Source organism: Octopus sinensis, linkage group LG20 (genome assembly GCF_006345805.1).
Source record: "Octopus sinensis linkage group LG20, ASM634580v1, whole genome shotgun sequence".
NCBI classification, from domain to species: Eukaryota; Metazoa; Mollusca; class Cephalopoda; order Octopoda; family Octopodidae; genus Octopus; species Octopus sinensis.
In genome coordinates this window covers 17219647-17237413 of record NC_043016.1, presented here as the reverse complement: position 1 = coordinate 17237413, position 17767 = coordinate 17219647, and the positions used below count along the sequence as shown (strand labels likewise).

Genomic DNA, 17767 nt, shown 5'->3' with positions numbered 1-17767 from the left:
GCATTTCGCCCGACGTGCTAACGTTTCTGCCAGCTCGCCGCCATCTCTACGTTAACGAGTTCATCATATCTGGCGTTCTTATCCGTTGGTTTCCACCTGTCTGATTGTTAGGTCATTTAAGGCTCTGTTGTTGTTTTTAAACTGAAGTACAAGGTTTCCGTTGAACTCACCAAATTTATTTCGGTGGAATTTTGGGTAATGAGACCGCTTGTTTGCTTTTCGATTTTTTCATGTCGTAAATTTTTGGCCCATACAACTTCAGCTTATCTACTCAACAAAGAAAAGTTGTCAGATGTTTCTGAATTTAAAGCAGCCATTTTCGTAAATACCATGTTTCTCAGAAGATGTAATAACGGACTTAAGGAGAGGACAAAGAACACCATCCTAGTGCAATACCTTTTTGCTAATATATGACGTGGGATTTAATTAGATCGTTCATAACTCCTATAATTAAGTAAAGTGGTGTATCAAATCTTGTTAGATATTGAATAACTGCTAATTATGGCTGTATCATTGTGGCTAGTTGCAACGCTTTGCCAATTCTCTCATGTGGTACAGTATTAAATGCCTTCTGGTTATCTGACCAATTTCTTCCAGTTCTTCACCGTTTCTTGTATTATTTTTTAAATCATAACCCATACTTCATTCTTTGCTTCACATTGCTCAGATATTATAATATTCTTATTGGCACAATACTCCTGTAAGAACAGATTAAAACATCCAGTGTAGATCTTATAAAAAAAAAATTACCACAAAAGAGCTGCTAATGTACATATTGGGTGGGGGTGGGGTAATTTTAGCTTCGATGATGTGGTTATCTTGGAGAAAGGGAACAATACTAAGAGAGGCTGACAACTATTTGGAAAATTCTTATGTATCTCGCAAGATTCTTTTATATTCAACCTCGGCGACAGAAATTGAGAGTCTTGCACCCATATCCTGTTATAAGGTCTGGTCCTGAAGATTTATATCAGACATTTTCTGTAGAGCAGTTCCAGTAATGTGCCATTATTTTTATTATTATCATTATTATTGCAACACTCGCGGTAGTCATCTTGTAATTCTCTACATCTTGCCTGTTGAATTTATCTCATGACTTTCGTTAGCTTTCAGCTTGTTCTTGTGATGAGGAAACTTTTGTAGAGATTTATGTTATTTACGTTCATGCTACAATACATTGCTCTGAGACTTCTGGAGGACAGGTGATTTAGTATTCTATTTAATATTTGGTGTTTACTGTGCACGAATTTATATCTAAGTTTGTTTGTTTTGTTTTTAAATTGTGGCTACACTTTCTTGTTGATGAAGTCTAGAATCTAAAATTTCGAATATGACCACAAATATACTCTTCTACTTGTTGTTTTATGTGTTTCTGATGTTTTATGAAGGTATTTGCCAATGTTAAATTTCATTGCTACAAAAATCTACGAAATGTTTCTTCGCAGAAATATAATTTCTTATTAATTTACGCCCCTCCTCGTTCACAACGTTCGTCTGGGTAACATTTAATCATATGTGTGTGTGTATGTATGTATGTATGTATGTATGTATGTATGTATGTATGTATGTATGCATGTATGTAAGAGTGCATGCATATATGAAAGTATTTATGTGTGTATGTATGTTTGAATATATACGTGTATATGCATACACACATATAAATATATGTAAACATATGTATAAACACACACACACACACCAAAGTCACACCCGAAGAAGCAGTGGAACGTAGACTGTCACAGTGTTTCATTCTTGATCAATTTCGCTCTCAAGAGAACCTTACCCCGATCAAGGGGGAGTTGGGTCCATGTTGAAATATAATCACTCTGCAGTTCACACTTTTAAACATACATTACCAAGAAATATCTTAAGAAAATTATTAGATTTAATCTACTTAACACCAAGTCGGATAAGGTGAATGTGATTCGATACAGTATAATGGTTTTTTATGCTGCCATATGTCCTTTTGCGAAATCTTTCCAAAATGTTAACAATTTATCCGATAAATCTTTCACTGATTTAAAGTGCAGTGTCACTTTGAGAAATGAGTACGCATGTTGACACACACACACGCATATTAAATTATATTACACATACACACATATATTAAATTATATTACACATACAAACACATATATTAATTTATATTACACATACACACACATATATTAAATTATATTACACACACACACACACACACGCACATATATATATAATATATATATATATATATATATATATGAATTAAATTATATTACATATATTAAATTATATTATATTATATATACATATATATATATATATATTAAATTTTATTACACACATATATATATTAAATTACATTCCATTACACACACACATATATACACACACATGTATATATCTATCCATACATTCATAGACACGTACATAACATACATACATACATACATACATACATACATACATACATACATACATACATACATACATACATACATAAAAGGCGATAGAAAAATGTTAATTATACAATTCGAGTGTTTAAGAAGTACACACATCATCAAAAGCCACCCAGAAAACGTCTACAATATATTACCTCCCCACGGGACATGACGTTGTCGGGAGGATAGTTTACAATGTCACACGAAGGAAGGACTGCCACGACAACCATACTAAAAGTACACCAGAACTGGAATGCATTCACACTTTTAAATCCAAGAACAGTGGTGGAATATTCCAATAAGAACAGCAACCTGGTGTGAGTACAAAGGACCAGACTTTGGGACTGAGAGCAAAAAACATGCACTGTAGTAGAGATTATATGCGCAGATACCCATTATCATAGGTGCACCGGGGGTACACTGCAACTGATTTGCAGAAGAACCTAGAAAAACAGGCGTCTTCCAAAAGAAAGAAAGAAAGAAAGAAAGACAGACAGGCAGACAGGCAGACAGGCTGACAGACAGACAGACAGACAGACAGAAAGAAAGAAAGAAAGAAAGAAAGAAAGAAAGAAAGAAAATCAAACTAATCCGCGTCCTCGAAATATAATCAGATCAACGGCACAGATAAAATCTGCAAAACGTTCCAGAGATTTCCCATGTGAGTATCCCATTCTAAACATTAATAAGAAAAACTCCAGGGGCCCCGAGTGTGAATTTCCTGCGCTAGATATACCCTCACATCCACAGATACATATGGTATGCATGAACACACACAAAAGAGTAAAGCTCAGGCATTTATATAGAAAAAGCATAAAAAGCGGGAAGCCCAAACACATGTATCCTGGAACGCACGTCAACCGATTCAGATAATCACAAAGCCCCAACAGCTGCCTAAAATGGAAATAAAAGAGCCCTGGCATTCGGTTAGTGGCTAGCCTGAATTCCCCAAATGAATAAAAACTTTGAAGAAAACATACATACATGCCTACATAAATACGTATAAACGAACGCACGTACATATATAAACAAACAGGCAGACAAACAATCAATCCGTGTTCAAGTACGACTGTTTCCTAGACACAGCTGGCATTTATTTCAGTACCACATAGCAACAGACGACGCAGCCGCATCAACGACTTGAGAATTGCGACCCTTCCTGCCTCTCAACTACCGTCTTTGCTCTCGAACGACAGAACATTATTTTAATATAGCAAACGCACAGGATAACACATGTAGCAATGGTAACGGCAATTTTCAAAGAGACCGAAGGACATACGTTGTAAAAATGTATCCAATGTAATCCGAAATATACGATTATATATTTCTCATTGGATTATAATCCTATGAGCCAGGTTTCACGGTGAATGCTGTTTCCAACATTCAAGCTAAAAGACTCCTGTCGGTCATGAATGAGCATAGGATTGCACCTAGAAAGTTGCCCTCCAATGCACAAGTCCAGGCAAGGTTGTTTATGGAAGACCAGTAAGTCGCCCATGCCATACCAGCTTCTCCTCACCACGCCACCGATATTATCCAAGGGAAAAGCAAAGGGGCCGATACAGCTTGGTACCAGTGACGTCGCAACTCATTTATACAGATGAGTAAACTGGAGCAATGCGAAATAAAGTGTCTTGCTCAAGAACACAGCACACAACACGGTCCGGGAATCGGACTCACTACCACATGATTGTGAGCCCGACGCTCTAACCACTGAGCCATGCACCTTCCCACATTCAAGCTACAATTATCAATAAACTTTGTTAGATAACAGGTTCTAATAATCACATTCATTGAACAAACCTTTTGTTCTAATCCTAGTGTCACACATTTAAATTCACCAAGCAGACGAAATGGGTTAGGACATGCAACATCAACAACTTCGAAGAAACGAAGAGTTAAAACATTGAAATTATAGAAGAAATCGGAATTATAAAAGTACATTTCCTGAGAACTATGACTTTTGTAACTGCTATAAGATAAGGGAAACGGCTCCTCTGGTGACTATATAAACAGAAGAAAAATACTTCACCCAGAGCTCAAATATTTCACGAAAAATAATAACGCCGGGCAGATATCTATTGTAGTAAAGTGCTCAAGACAGATACCTGTGGTGTAAAAAATCTGTCATTCTGCAGAAAGGGGATGGTAAAAGTGCATGTGTTGGAGAGAGAGAGAGAAATTCACATGAACGTTATTTGTACGTGCACACATTCACAGACTCACACACACACGGATGCTATTGACGCACCCACACACATACAGGCAGACAAAGTTAGAGTGTGTGTGAGAGAGAGAGAGAGAGAGAGAGAGGAAATGTCTATGTATGCGCAATTCATTAGGTAGTGCGTAAGTGCGGGCATGTGTGCGCGCGCGCATATTCCAAAGGCACTTGTCTGACTTTCTCTCTCTTTCTCTCTTTACGTAGTTCTCAAGGAGATTCAGCGTGACACAGACTGGGACAAGACTGGTTCTCTTGAAATACTGGTACAACTCATTTTTGCCAGCTGAGTGAAGTGGAGCAACATGAAATAAAGAATCTTGCTCAAGGACACACACAGCTGCGGGGAATCGAATTCATGAACTTTACATGAGCTGGATATCCTAACCACTCAGCCACGCGCCTTCACCAAAAGAGAATAAAGCATCGCGATGGTATATTTGATGATGACATGGGTTCGAATGCTGTTTATAATTGTCTTGAGCTCCTTATATTTTTTTGTTGAAGAAACGTGAATGGTGTGTGATTAGCTTATAGTCTGGCAGAAACACCAACACGGCACATAGCTACTTTATGGGCCATCTAAAAAGGTGTGCAGAGCTTTGACATGGTTAGGACATTCTCAAAATAATGAACTGTTCCTACCTAATTGTAAAACGAAGAAAAGGTTATCTAGTAACAGCTTTATTAATAGCCTGATCACTTCTGCAATATCTGGCAAGGAATACAACAGATACCCAGGGATGGAGATAAAGGTATGTCCTATGATAGTACTTATAACGTTACATGGAACGTGTAACCAGACACTCAGATAAAATATACATACTGTCCTCAACCGTCTCTGTGTAACCAACATAAAGCTCAAGATGTGATTGCTATTGCAGTATTTATACCAGCATTCGGGTTATTCGATTGGACATTAGGTGATATCTTAACCATTTTTACAAAACCCAACACCATAAATTTCTATATCTATATTTAAATTGACCGCCTCTGCCTAAAACAAGGAGGTCGAAGTTCAACATCGATTCAAACAATTTCTTAATGCTATATCATAACCCTTCGACAGAATTTATCAACCACAAAGCGTTGGAGTTCGTTCATGAGTGAAGTAAATAGCATCTTGAGAGTTGGAAAGTAGTTACACGGATTTTATTCGCTGATTGAAGACCATGGGTACACACTCAGGGAAGTCACATTACTTGACCATAGAAGAACATTTGACGAAAGATTCCTGCTTATCAACGGAAGGTCACGTATGGCTACGTTGTCAGAAAACTTCAAAGAGACAGAAGCAGAAGTCGTCTGTGTTAGACCAACAACAGGAGTATTAAGACTCACTCTGAAGGGTATGCGTCGCAATATAGGAAAAGGAAATAGTACCAGAATAAAGAGTTAGATTGTATGTAAAATACCTCGAAATGACAACTGTTGCAGGTTTTGGGGATTCAACACCATAATTCTTTTCTTCTCTAACCTCGAGGCCCGAAATTTTGAGGGAAAGAAGGCCAATCGATTAGATCGACCACAGTACACAACTGGTACTTAATTTATCGACCCCGAAAGGATGAAAGGCAAAGTCGACCTCAGCGGAATTTGAACTCAGAACATAAAGACAGGCGAAATACCTATTTCTTTACTATCCACAAGGGGTTAAATACAGAGGGGACAAACAAGAACAGACAAACAGATTAAGTCGATTATATCGACCCCAGTGCGTAACTGGTACTTAATTTATCGACCCCGAAAAGATGAAAGGCAAAGTCGACCACGGCGGAATTTGAACTCAGAACGTAACGGCAGACGAAATACCGCTAAACATTTCGTCCGGCGTGCTAATGTTTCTGCCAGCTCACCGCCTTCAGTCAACCCCATAATTATCATCGCGATGTTATCGACATGCGAGACATGATGTGATAATGTGTAATCCGTGCAAAGTAGAATCCTGAAGATAAAACTACACAGGGGCGGACTGAGAGCATTAAGGACCCTCGGGCATAACTTTTTACTGGGACCCTTTGAATGTGTGTTTTAAAAGAGTTAACATGTAGAGTGCAGGCCCCTCGGAGCTCCGGACCCTCGGGCAGTGCCCGATTGACCGATGGCTCAGTCCGCCCCTGAAACTACATGTTATAGCGATCAAATAAAGTGGTACAAGGAAAACAGATTGTATACTAGTTGTTTAACAAATATCAATATATTACTAGCAAAGGCAAGGCTGTGCACGTAAGAAGCTCGTTGCATAACCACGTGGTTTCGGGTTCAGCCCCACTTCACGCCACCTTAAGCGTCTTCTACAATAGCATCAAGTCAACTAATGCTTTGTAAGCGAATTTGGTTGACGCAAATTGGAAACCCGTCGCGTATATATATCTGTGTGCGTTAGTTTTGTGCTGGTGCTGGTCACCCTCACCACATACACGCGTCAACTTTCATAGATGACACATGCATTGACGTGAGAGAGAGAGAGAGAGAGAGAGAGAGAGAGAGAGAGAGGCAAGCAAGCAGACAGAGTGAGCGCTCAGAGGAGTAAGAGAGAGAGAGAAAAAATTGACAAAATGTTGAGAAACAACGACACTCAAATTGTCTGCAAAAGAATGTGAAAATCATCCACCGCGACAATGTTAAGAAATACAACCCAAAAACCAGCAGAAACATAAACACTGCATTGCGAGTCCGAAGGAAATGGTTCCAAAATAGCTACAAAAAGCGATGGAATAAATATATGATAGTAAATAAAAGTAAACAGCACAGCCTAATGAAACTGGTGGTGAGGGTGGTCTTAAATCGGTGAAGTTTGGAGATGTTTATAAAACGTGGGAAGAAGAAGAAGAATCCGACGTATTTAGGCTGCCCATTTATCTGAGTGTGAGACAAAAAAAATGGTAAAGTTTCCTCGGATTCTGAAACGGTATTCTTGCATATCTCGTATGGCGACACTTCCTTTTTAGAAGAGCGTATCGCGGATCGATAAGACTCCTCTTTTGTTCTAACCAAATCCGATATTTGTCGAAGTTGCCCAATGTATTTTGGCCAAAAGTTCTCAGCGGTAGATAAACAATTCAACTGGTATTCATTTATGCCCAGAATCTTGTGAGGACTCAGGCATCGCTACGAACCCTTCGTAAAATATTGCATACACATTAGATTAATGCTTTTAAAGAAGTTTATAATACCGAAGTAGCTAAATGCAATAAATAGACAAATAGAATAAGGCATAATAGGTATCAGTAACCAAGCTGTGTTAATGATATGTTGCGTTTATAAAATTCTCGACAAGACACCAAATGACGCAATAAACAAAAGTAAAAGAGAGAAAAGAAAAGATTGCATTTAGAATACACCAATCAAATCCTGACAAAGATATTCACCACAAATATAGGATGGTGGAACCTTACTGAGTCTTGAAAATTATCAAATTTGTATTGCAGTAAAGCGGATATATCTTGTTGCTGCTGTTTACTTACAACTATGCTCGACTAGACATAACAAAAGTATTTCAGACGTGAATATACCGGGGTTTTATTTATATTTTTATATGGAGTCGGGGTTTATACATTAGTTTATTATGAATCCACTCCCCATACACACACACGCACACCTTTTTTTTTAAGATGGTGGGATGTGATTTGACGGAAATTAAGCTGCGCTGTTAATGGCGAACACAGTAGAAGGATACCCCCTTTGAATAACAAGTCCAAATAGTTAGAAAACCGCTTTCCTTCCTCAAATTAATCAACAAATATAAAACTGGGAAACTGAGAGATCAGACTCTGGCTGAATAATGAAACTGTAGAAGAAAGTATTTTAAATGATTGAAACTTTGTGAAAATGAGATGAAAATGGGATTACAAAATGTTATGTTAAGACCTTGCCAAAAAAGACCCTTACTTGAAAATTTCCCAACGAAGCTAACTAAACCAAGCAGAGTTCTTAACACAAGCTGGAATCGAATGAGTTTCTTTGCGGCACTCTGCCAAAGTCTTTTAAATCAGAAACTACCGAAAGTGCAGTTCAACGCAAAATACAAAAAGTAATTTCAGAATATCTTTGCCTTGTTTTTATCCAGTTCTAACCCCAAGGAGTATTTTAACAGATTTAAAACAATTTGTAATTTACATATTGGAAACTATGTCAACACTGCGAAGAGGCACAAGCATGGCTGTGTGGTAAGAAGTTTGCTTCTCAACTACATGGTCGAGGGTTCAGTCCTTCTGCTTGACAGCTTGGTCAAATGTCTTCTATTAGAGCCCCAGGCCTTGTGAGTGGATTTTATAGGCAGAAACTGAAAGAAACCTGTTGCATGTGTGTGTCAGAAAGAGAGAGAGAGAGAGATCAGTGTATCAGACAGACAGACAAACAACAGAGATGTGTGTACGCGTGTGTGTATTTCCTCTTGAAACCCGGTGTTGGTTTGTTTACGTTCCCGTAACTTAGCGGACCGGCAAAAGAAATCGTAGGCTCCAGAGGGCCCAGGGAGAATTTAACAATGACCGCAAAGACTGAAGGTAAAAGAAGCAGAGAAAGGAGTAGGATGATCTGGATGCCAATCTCGAGGAATTGGTTGGAAGGAAAAGGCATTAAACATCAGGAAGTGAAACTGTTACAGACAACAAAGAACAGAGAATTATGGCAGGACATGATTGCTTATTCTGAAAATGGCACCTAAAGAAAGAAACAAGATAGCTACAAAAGATACCTCAAAAATAAATAGAAAAGTGTCAAAATATAAAGATCTGGAAATAGTTAAAACCATATATAGGATTTCTACAAAATATTGGTTTCAGATTTTGACACAAAGCCTGGAGATAAGTCGATCACGAAAGGAGGGAATTCAATGTCGACTTCTGCGGAATTTGAACTCGGAACGTAAAGACGGGCGAAATGCCGCTGAGCATTTTGTCAGCGTGCCACCTCGCTGCCCTACGGTTTCTACCAGCTCACCACCCTACGGTTTCTAAACAATATTGAGAATGATTAAAAAAAAATATGGATACAAATACATAATCAACACTGCAACACATACCTAAATAACTCGCAAAATAACACTGGCATTCATATTGCAATTATTTTCGTTGCAATAAACACACACACACACATACACACAAACACACACACACACACACACACACCACACACACACACACACACACACACACACACACACACTTCCGTCTGCTTGTGCAGATTATGTGCAACCTAAGTTGTGTTGTTTTGTTGGGTGGTAACTGTATAGAGTATGTGAGTGTCGGTTGTGGTGGATTGTTGCTTGTATAACATCGGGTGTATGACTCGTTATTTTACTGGGTAGTAATTGGGCAGAGTATAATTAGTATATTTTAGGGTGGCAACCTGTGTAGATTATTACAATTGCTGTTGATGCTTTTATTATTATTATTATTATTATTATTATTATTATTATTATTATTATAAGGTGGTGAGCTGGCAGAATCATTAGCACGCCGGGTGAAATATTTTGCGGCATTTCATCTGGCTGCACGTTCTGGGTTCAAATTCCGCAGAGGTCGACTTTGCCTTTCATCCTTTCGGAGTCGATAAATTAAGTACCAGTGAAACACTGTGGTCGACATAATCGACTTGTCCCCCTCCCCACAAATTTGTGCCTCCGGGCAAGGCTGTGTGGCAAGAAGTTTACTTCCCAACCACATGGTTCCGGGTTCAGTCCAACTGCATGGTACCTTATGCAAGTATCTTCTACTATTGCCTCGGGCTAACCAAAACCTTGTGAGTGAATTTGGTAGACGGAAACTAAAAGAAGCCCGTCGTATATGTATATATATGTGTGTGTGTGTGTGTGTGTGTGTGTATGTGTATTTATCCCCACCACCACTTGACAACAGGTGATGGAGTGTTTATGTCCCTGTAATCAGTAAAAGAGACCGATAGAATAAATACCAGGCTTTAAAAACGATAAGTATTGGGATCAATTCATTCAACTAAAAATTCTTCAAGGCGCTGCCCCAACATGGCCGCAGTCTAATGATCGAAACTAGTAAAAGATCGAAGATAAAAGATCCCACCTTTGAGTCCCGCAGTTCTCAGCCAGTGTATTCCAGAGATAATAATCTACAATATTATAAACTTTTTGGGTATATTTTTGTATCAAATGTTATGGCAACGAGATTCCTAAAATTTTCAGAACCAAAGAATAAACGATCCAACAGACTTAACCAAATGGAATATCATAACCGAACATAAATTAAGTTAAAATAACAAACAAACGCGTTGGGCAGAAACGAACTGGACTTGAAGTTTATAAAAGCCTACTTTATCGCGTCAAACTAAAGATGTCACGTAATTGATTTACCAAATTTGAAGGAAAATCGATCCGGAGATTTGTTCTTAAATGAAGATCATATTGATTTGAAATTTTGGCACAAGGCCTGCAATTTCAGAGAAGTGGGTATGTCAATTACATTAACCCCCGCTACTCAAATGGTACTTTATTTATCAACCTCGAAAAGATGAAAGGCCAAGTCGACCTCGGTACCATTTGAACTTATAACGTGAAAACGGTCGAAATGCCGCGAAACATTTCGTCCGGCGTGTTAACAATTCTGCTAGCTCACCGCCTAATTTAAATTAAACCTGTCCTATAATCGACTTCACCAAATTTGAGGAAAAACCGATCTCGAGATTTGTCCTTCTATGAAAATAATATTCTTTTCTACTCTAGGCACAAGGCCCGAAATTTTGGGGGAGGGGGCCAGTCGATTAGATCGACCCCAGTACGCAACTGGTACTTAATTTATCGACCACGAAAGGATAAAAGGTAAAGTCGACCTCGGCGGAGTTTGAACTCAGAACGTAATGACAGACGAAATACTGTTAAGCATATCGCCCTCAATGAAAATAATATTATCATACATATTTGGTTGATTAAAACACTAACAACCAAATTAATTTAACCGAATGTGAAAAAAGAATTAAACACAATAGTGATGTACAATCGTTTGCACTACATAACACACCTCACATAAATCAAGGCTGAATAGAACACAGCATATCTTTTAACCTAACAAAGATTAAACAAACCTAAGGGGAAACGCCAATGTGACACTACCAAAGAATGGTTTCAAATTTTGGTATAAAACCAGCAATTTCGAAGGAGTGATATATCGATTACATCAACTCCAGTGTTTCACTGGTAATTATTTTGTCGATCTCGTTAAGACGAAAGGCAAAGTCGACCCCGGCGGCATTTGAACTCAGAATGTAAAGACGGACGAAATGTCGTTAAGCCTTTTGCCTGACGTCCTAACGATTCTGCCAGCTCGCCGCGTAACTGCCAAGAAATAATAATAATAGGAAATTGCGATTTCTACTGGAATAAATAAATAAATGAAGTAACTTAATATACAGAGTAAATGTAATAACACAGAATTGACACATATTAAATGAATACTTCGAACCAGCAAAATGTAATACATAATTTTAAAAGGCAGATCCCAAGTCAGACGACTTACCATGCAACTGAAATTATTAGAAAGCAAACAAATTACGAAATAACGATCGTTAAGCAAACATTGTACGTGACATCGGTTGCAGCAATCAAAATAGGATAAGCGATACTCATAACAAGAACACGAAAATGTTGCCGCTCGAAAAAGTTTAACCCTTTCCATACCAATGCGACTGAAATCACTTCTGTCTCTGTATTACAAATGTCTTGTTTTCAAAAGTTCTGAATTAAAATCTTCCACCAAACCTTAGTCACAATTTATGTTCCTAACACTAGCTGAATGATAACTAGTTATTTTACTAAATTCTTTGTTATATTTAAAAATAGAAATCTGGTAACGAAAGGGTTAAAGTCATAAAAGAAACCATCACTCAACAGATGGAAGTTGAAGAACACAGAGGTTTGAGAAACGAATTAAGCAATTTAAACATAAAATGTTTCTAGTAGTCAAACTAAAACCCTTTACAGGGAATTCAAATAGAATGAATCAAACCCTTGAACAAGCGAAGATTTAAATCATGTGGCACTACGAAAGATTGAAATGCCTTATAAAGAAAGCCCTCGTGGGGGAAGTAGAAACCATCAAGACTGGATAAACTTTGCAATTTCTACATAGGCAAATATGGCCAAATGCTTAAATAATGTAATATAGTGCCCATCCTAGCACAAAGAAAAGAAAAAGATTGGCTGACGCAATAAAAACCAATCCTATTACCAAAATCCACAGAGACGAATGAATGGTCGTAAAACTAGATGCGTGCCAAATACATGTTTTTCTAACTTCCTCAAAATTCTAAGATAGACACCATTAAGTAAGAAGATATATCAACAAACTTCCATATGAAGAGTTGCAGAGAAGACTTATAAACCTGTAATGATAAAGAGGGTTACACTAGAATATATGCAAAAACAAAAGGAATGTCTATACTTCCCGGATACACCAGAAAAAGAAAAAACTATGAAAATGTACTGCATTCATGGATCCTTACGTCAATTGAAAGTAGCATACCAAAATATAAAAGAAATATTGTAATAAATCATAAGGACGGTCTCCTACAACCTGACAAAGTTCCTATAAAAATGGCAATATTTCCGGGTTTGTTTTTACCTCTTTTCTTTCGTCAGCCTCTTTTTCTATTAAGTTCAAATCTAAACTGTGTAGGGAATAAGCAAAAGCTCGGAGAAACAATGATCAGGTTCTTGCCTACGTGTGTGCGTGTGTATCACCGAAGGTGAATAGGTTCAGCATGTTTGAGTGGATAAACTAATCCGAAAGGAACGAATCTCATAAAATATCCTGAAAAGTGAACGCAATTCGCAAAATAAAACGGAAGAATCCGGCGAAAAGATAAAGCTTACAGCTTTGATGTGGAATAGAAAAACAAGAAGAAGCCTCCTATAATTTGAGATGGAATAGTCAATTACAATGTGAGTACATACACACCTCTAAGAAAAATACAGCATTTTTCTGCTACAAGATTTTGTTAACATTGCAAAAACAAAAGGCGACATTTACAGTGAAACACAGAAATCATTAAAACGGTTCTTTGCCGATTTATTCGTCAAAAAACACAAACACTAAATACGCTTATATTCTAGAAAAGGGTGAGAAACAGCAAATGAGTTAAAGAATTAAAAGACGAAAGAAATTGGAAAAATGAATACTGCAGGAGTTTAATACAACACCCAACCGACTAAAGGGCAAGAAAAGGTAAGCGATTGGTAATTGCATATGCAGATTAACATCGCCAAACTAGACATTGCCAGAGATGTATTCAGAAACAGAATAGCAAGCTCGAATGCCTTTAATTGGTCAAACCGGCGAGAGCATCAGACACATACTAGCTAGGTTCCCTGCACTGTACACGGCAGAATATATCAGAACACATGACATGATTGCTACATACGTTCTTTGGAAGATATACAAGGAAATGGAAGTCACCAACCGTTGGATGAAAATTATATAAAAGCGTCACAGAGATTATACTCTTTTACTCATTTACTTGTTTCAGTCATTTGACTACGGCCATGCTGGAGCACCGCCTTTAGTCGAGCAAATCGACCCCGGGACTTATTCTTTGTAAGCCCAGTACTTATTCTATCGGTCTCTTTTGCCGAACCGCTATGTTACGGGGACGTAAACACACCAGCATCGGTTGTCAAGCAATGCTAAGGGGACAAACACAGACACACAAACACACATACATATATACATATATATACATATATGACAGGCTTCTTTCAGTTTCCGTCTACCAAATCCACTCACATAGCATCGGTCGGCCCGGGGCTATAGCAGAAGACACTTGCCCAAGATGTCACGCAGTGGGACTGAACCCGAAACCATGTGGTTGGTTAGCAAGCTACTTACCACACAGCCACTCCTGCGCCTATGTGGAGGAAAGGAAAATTTCCTGGGATATGCAAATACATAGAACAAAGAAATAAGAGCAAACCGACCAGACATCATTAAAGACAACAGAGCCGCATCATGTGTTTTTTTAATTGATAAGGACAGTCCAAATGACAAAACATTTCGGTGAAAGAATTTGAAGAACTTACTAATCATAAAAACCTGGATATTGCAATAGTGGTAATAGTCATAGTTAGGAATTGCGAACCACAGAAATATTTATCACAGATGAAGTTCAGAAAATATCTCTCGCGGAAATTGCTCATATTTTTCAGAAAACATTAACCATACAGTTAAAAAGAAGAAAAAAGAAGGGACAGATCTACTGTTTTTTAAGGATTCAGCGTTGTATACGTGCATCTTTAACAGGGTATTAATAGTGGCAATGTTATATATATGCATGACAGAATAAATACTGCCATTTTCCTTCAAATAGCTGCTAAACACAACACAACGAAAAGTCACGTACAAATCTTTAAAGACTATAAATTCCCGTAGAAATGTTTGAAAATATGTCTAAATATAAAAACCAGGAAGTATATCTGAATATAACGTTCCGGAAATAATAGGCAGATGCAGGGATGTAGAAATAATTTCAAGAAATTAAAATGTTCTAATATATATATATATATATATATATATATATATATAAATTAATAGTTAATAGATCTTATTGTATCTTCCTTCCTCCGTCTCTCTCATTAATTACATTTATTGAACTGGAGATAATGGTAACCAGAATTTCTTATTCTGGTATGTATACATATACGAGAATAAGAGAATGGCAGTACAACACCCTATACGTATTTTACGTAAAACACACACAAATACAAAACAAAACTTTGCATGTATTCAAAGCAGAAAAGCAGCTCTGGTTAAGCACATTTCGAAAATAAAACGGTTGACAAATATAATAAACTCAACAGAGTAGAAAAGTAAGTGAAAACAAAAACCAATAATGTCTTTTAAAAAAAACTCTGAAATAAAGTCTTAAAAAAAAAACTCAGAAAAGTAATAACTGTCTAGTCACACAAAAATACGAAAGCTGAATAATGAAATAAAAGGATAACATCTACTGTTAAATATGTGGTGATAAAAAAACGACTGGCAACGTCATTTGTGGTTGTCTAGACATTGTAGTGTCAGAATATATATACATTTACATGACACGATTGGTAGATATATGTATTGGCAATATGCCGACCTTTCAACTTAAAAACTGAGAGGAAATTATATAAGAGTGTAAGTACCAAATTTAGTATGCAATAACGACCTGGCTTCGACAATCTGGGTCATGTATGTCCGAACTGAGGAAATCAAAACAAACCTCCCAGATATTATCATCAAAGCCTCAAATGAAAATGTATTTCTTCAAATAAACATTTCGATTCCTTAATACAATAAAAAAAAAATACAAAAATCATGAAGTAGATCTGAAAGATTTCAAAATGTAAATATTGAATTAAATCCAGAACTAATAATAATCGCTTCCAATGGAAGAGTCGAGAAGGATCCTCAGGTCAGATGCCCGACATCTACCAACATTTACAGAGATTCTTACGCAATAAACAGGTGTAGTCGCCTTTACTCAGGTACGTCTTTCCGCAGCTCCACCCTTTGATGTAACTGCGGTCATGGATCAAGCGTAGATCAAGACAGGCTCTCTGCTATCGGGAACGCTGCCAACCACTGACGATTCTCCACCGTTCGGCAATGCGGTCTGCGAAACGACATCTCTTGGATCCTATAAGAAGGGTAATTGTGTTTCTGCTGGAGCATAAACGGAAAGCTACGAAAGCATGGAATGAATGAACACGGCTGATTTGTAAAGTGATGTGGCACAGCTGTTGGCATTTAGGAGGAACCGAATATCAATTGAGTTTATTATTATGATCCTCAGCGAAAGGGGTAATATGTTGGAGAAGATGGTAAGAACTGACACAAGATTTTTCGTCTTCCAGCAAAGCCTCATCAGCTTCAAGTAACTCTGGAAAAGAAAGGTAAGGGCGGAGAAGGAAGTCCTCCAATACATTCACTGAATGATGGGTTGGAATGACAAGTATAGCTTGGTTGAACAAGTCTCTTCTGTTATATGACTGTAAGACTAGAGATCATAACTGAGGGGACTTGGTTTTTGATAGTCAAAGCTGGGAGACGAGGCTAAGGTTTTTGGTAGTCAAAGCAAAGTAAGGTTTACGACTTCGTACATACGAATTGTTTTACGTCACCTTTTATTTTGCGTGTTTTCAGTTGTTCCCCATCATATTTACATCGTGCTGTCATTTACTTTTGTAGTCTCTTGCATCCATTGACCTTGTCTATTATAAGAGGAATAATTGTTATTGATATTATGGTACTTACCGGTAATAGACTCTTCCAGTTCTCGAAGTATCAACATCGGCTAGGAAAGGTGCGATCATTTTAAATCCAGATGGTATAATTAACATAGACTGGTAATTCGGCAGCTCCGTTTCAAATGTCAGGTGACCATTATTGTTCACCTGTAATGAAAGAAATGCACATTATACATGTATGAGTTTGTATATATGTATTCATATTATGTGTTAGGGTGTATACAATCTCGTCTGGTTTTATAAACAAAACTACATTTTCACTCATTCCATAATTTAAGAAGGGTATAGTACCATTTCAGAAATGTTTGCTGCTATATTTAGCAGATTGTGAGCCCGCACAGAGGTCTTTTTACGTGGAGCGCAACAGTAGCAGCCGCACATCGAACTGACACACGAGATTACACACACACACACACACACACGTATGTATTTATGTGCGTATGTATATAGTGAGAGAGAGAGAGAGAGAGAAACTAACATATTGATGCATACATCATACGGACATGCTCCAAGCTCTGGTCCACGGGTGTGACGCCTCCTGTCTCGGTCTTCTATCACTACTATAACAGTCATTGTTCCTCAGAATTAACTGGGATCGTGCCACCTTTCTCCTCTCAGGCATTCCCAAACCACTCGCTCCCTTGCTCTCTTTAACCTTATTTTGTCCAACCCCACCCATCCCCCGGGTACTGCATCAATCACAACGCCCAGTCCTTCTCCACATGACGCCGACCCTCTGAAATCCCTTCCTTGTTCATGTCCTTCCCACAGATGTTACAGGATTTGATAGATGAAAACTAAAAGAAGTCTGTTGTGTGTGTGTGTGTGGTGTGTAGTTTTTTTATTCTTTTACTTCTTCAGTCATTTGACTGCGAC

General features: G+C 37.8%; 1 protein-coding gene across 1 annotated transcript in view; it reads right to left on the bottom strand.

The window, feature by feature from the left end:
- LOC115222592 (nidogen-1) overlaps positions 1 to 17040 on the bottom strand; it is a 173238-nt gene extending 156198 nt beyond the window's left edge. Inside the window, exon 1 of the mRNA XM_029792880.2 lies at positions 16899 to 17040. Within this exon, the coding sequence (XP_029648740.1) occupies positions 16899 to 16984 (86 nt within the window). The 5' untranslated portion in view covers positions 16985 to 17040. The remainder of the gene's footprint in view (positions 1 to 16898) is intronic.
- Between the last annotated feature and the right edge of the window lie 727 nt (positions 17041 to 17767).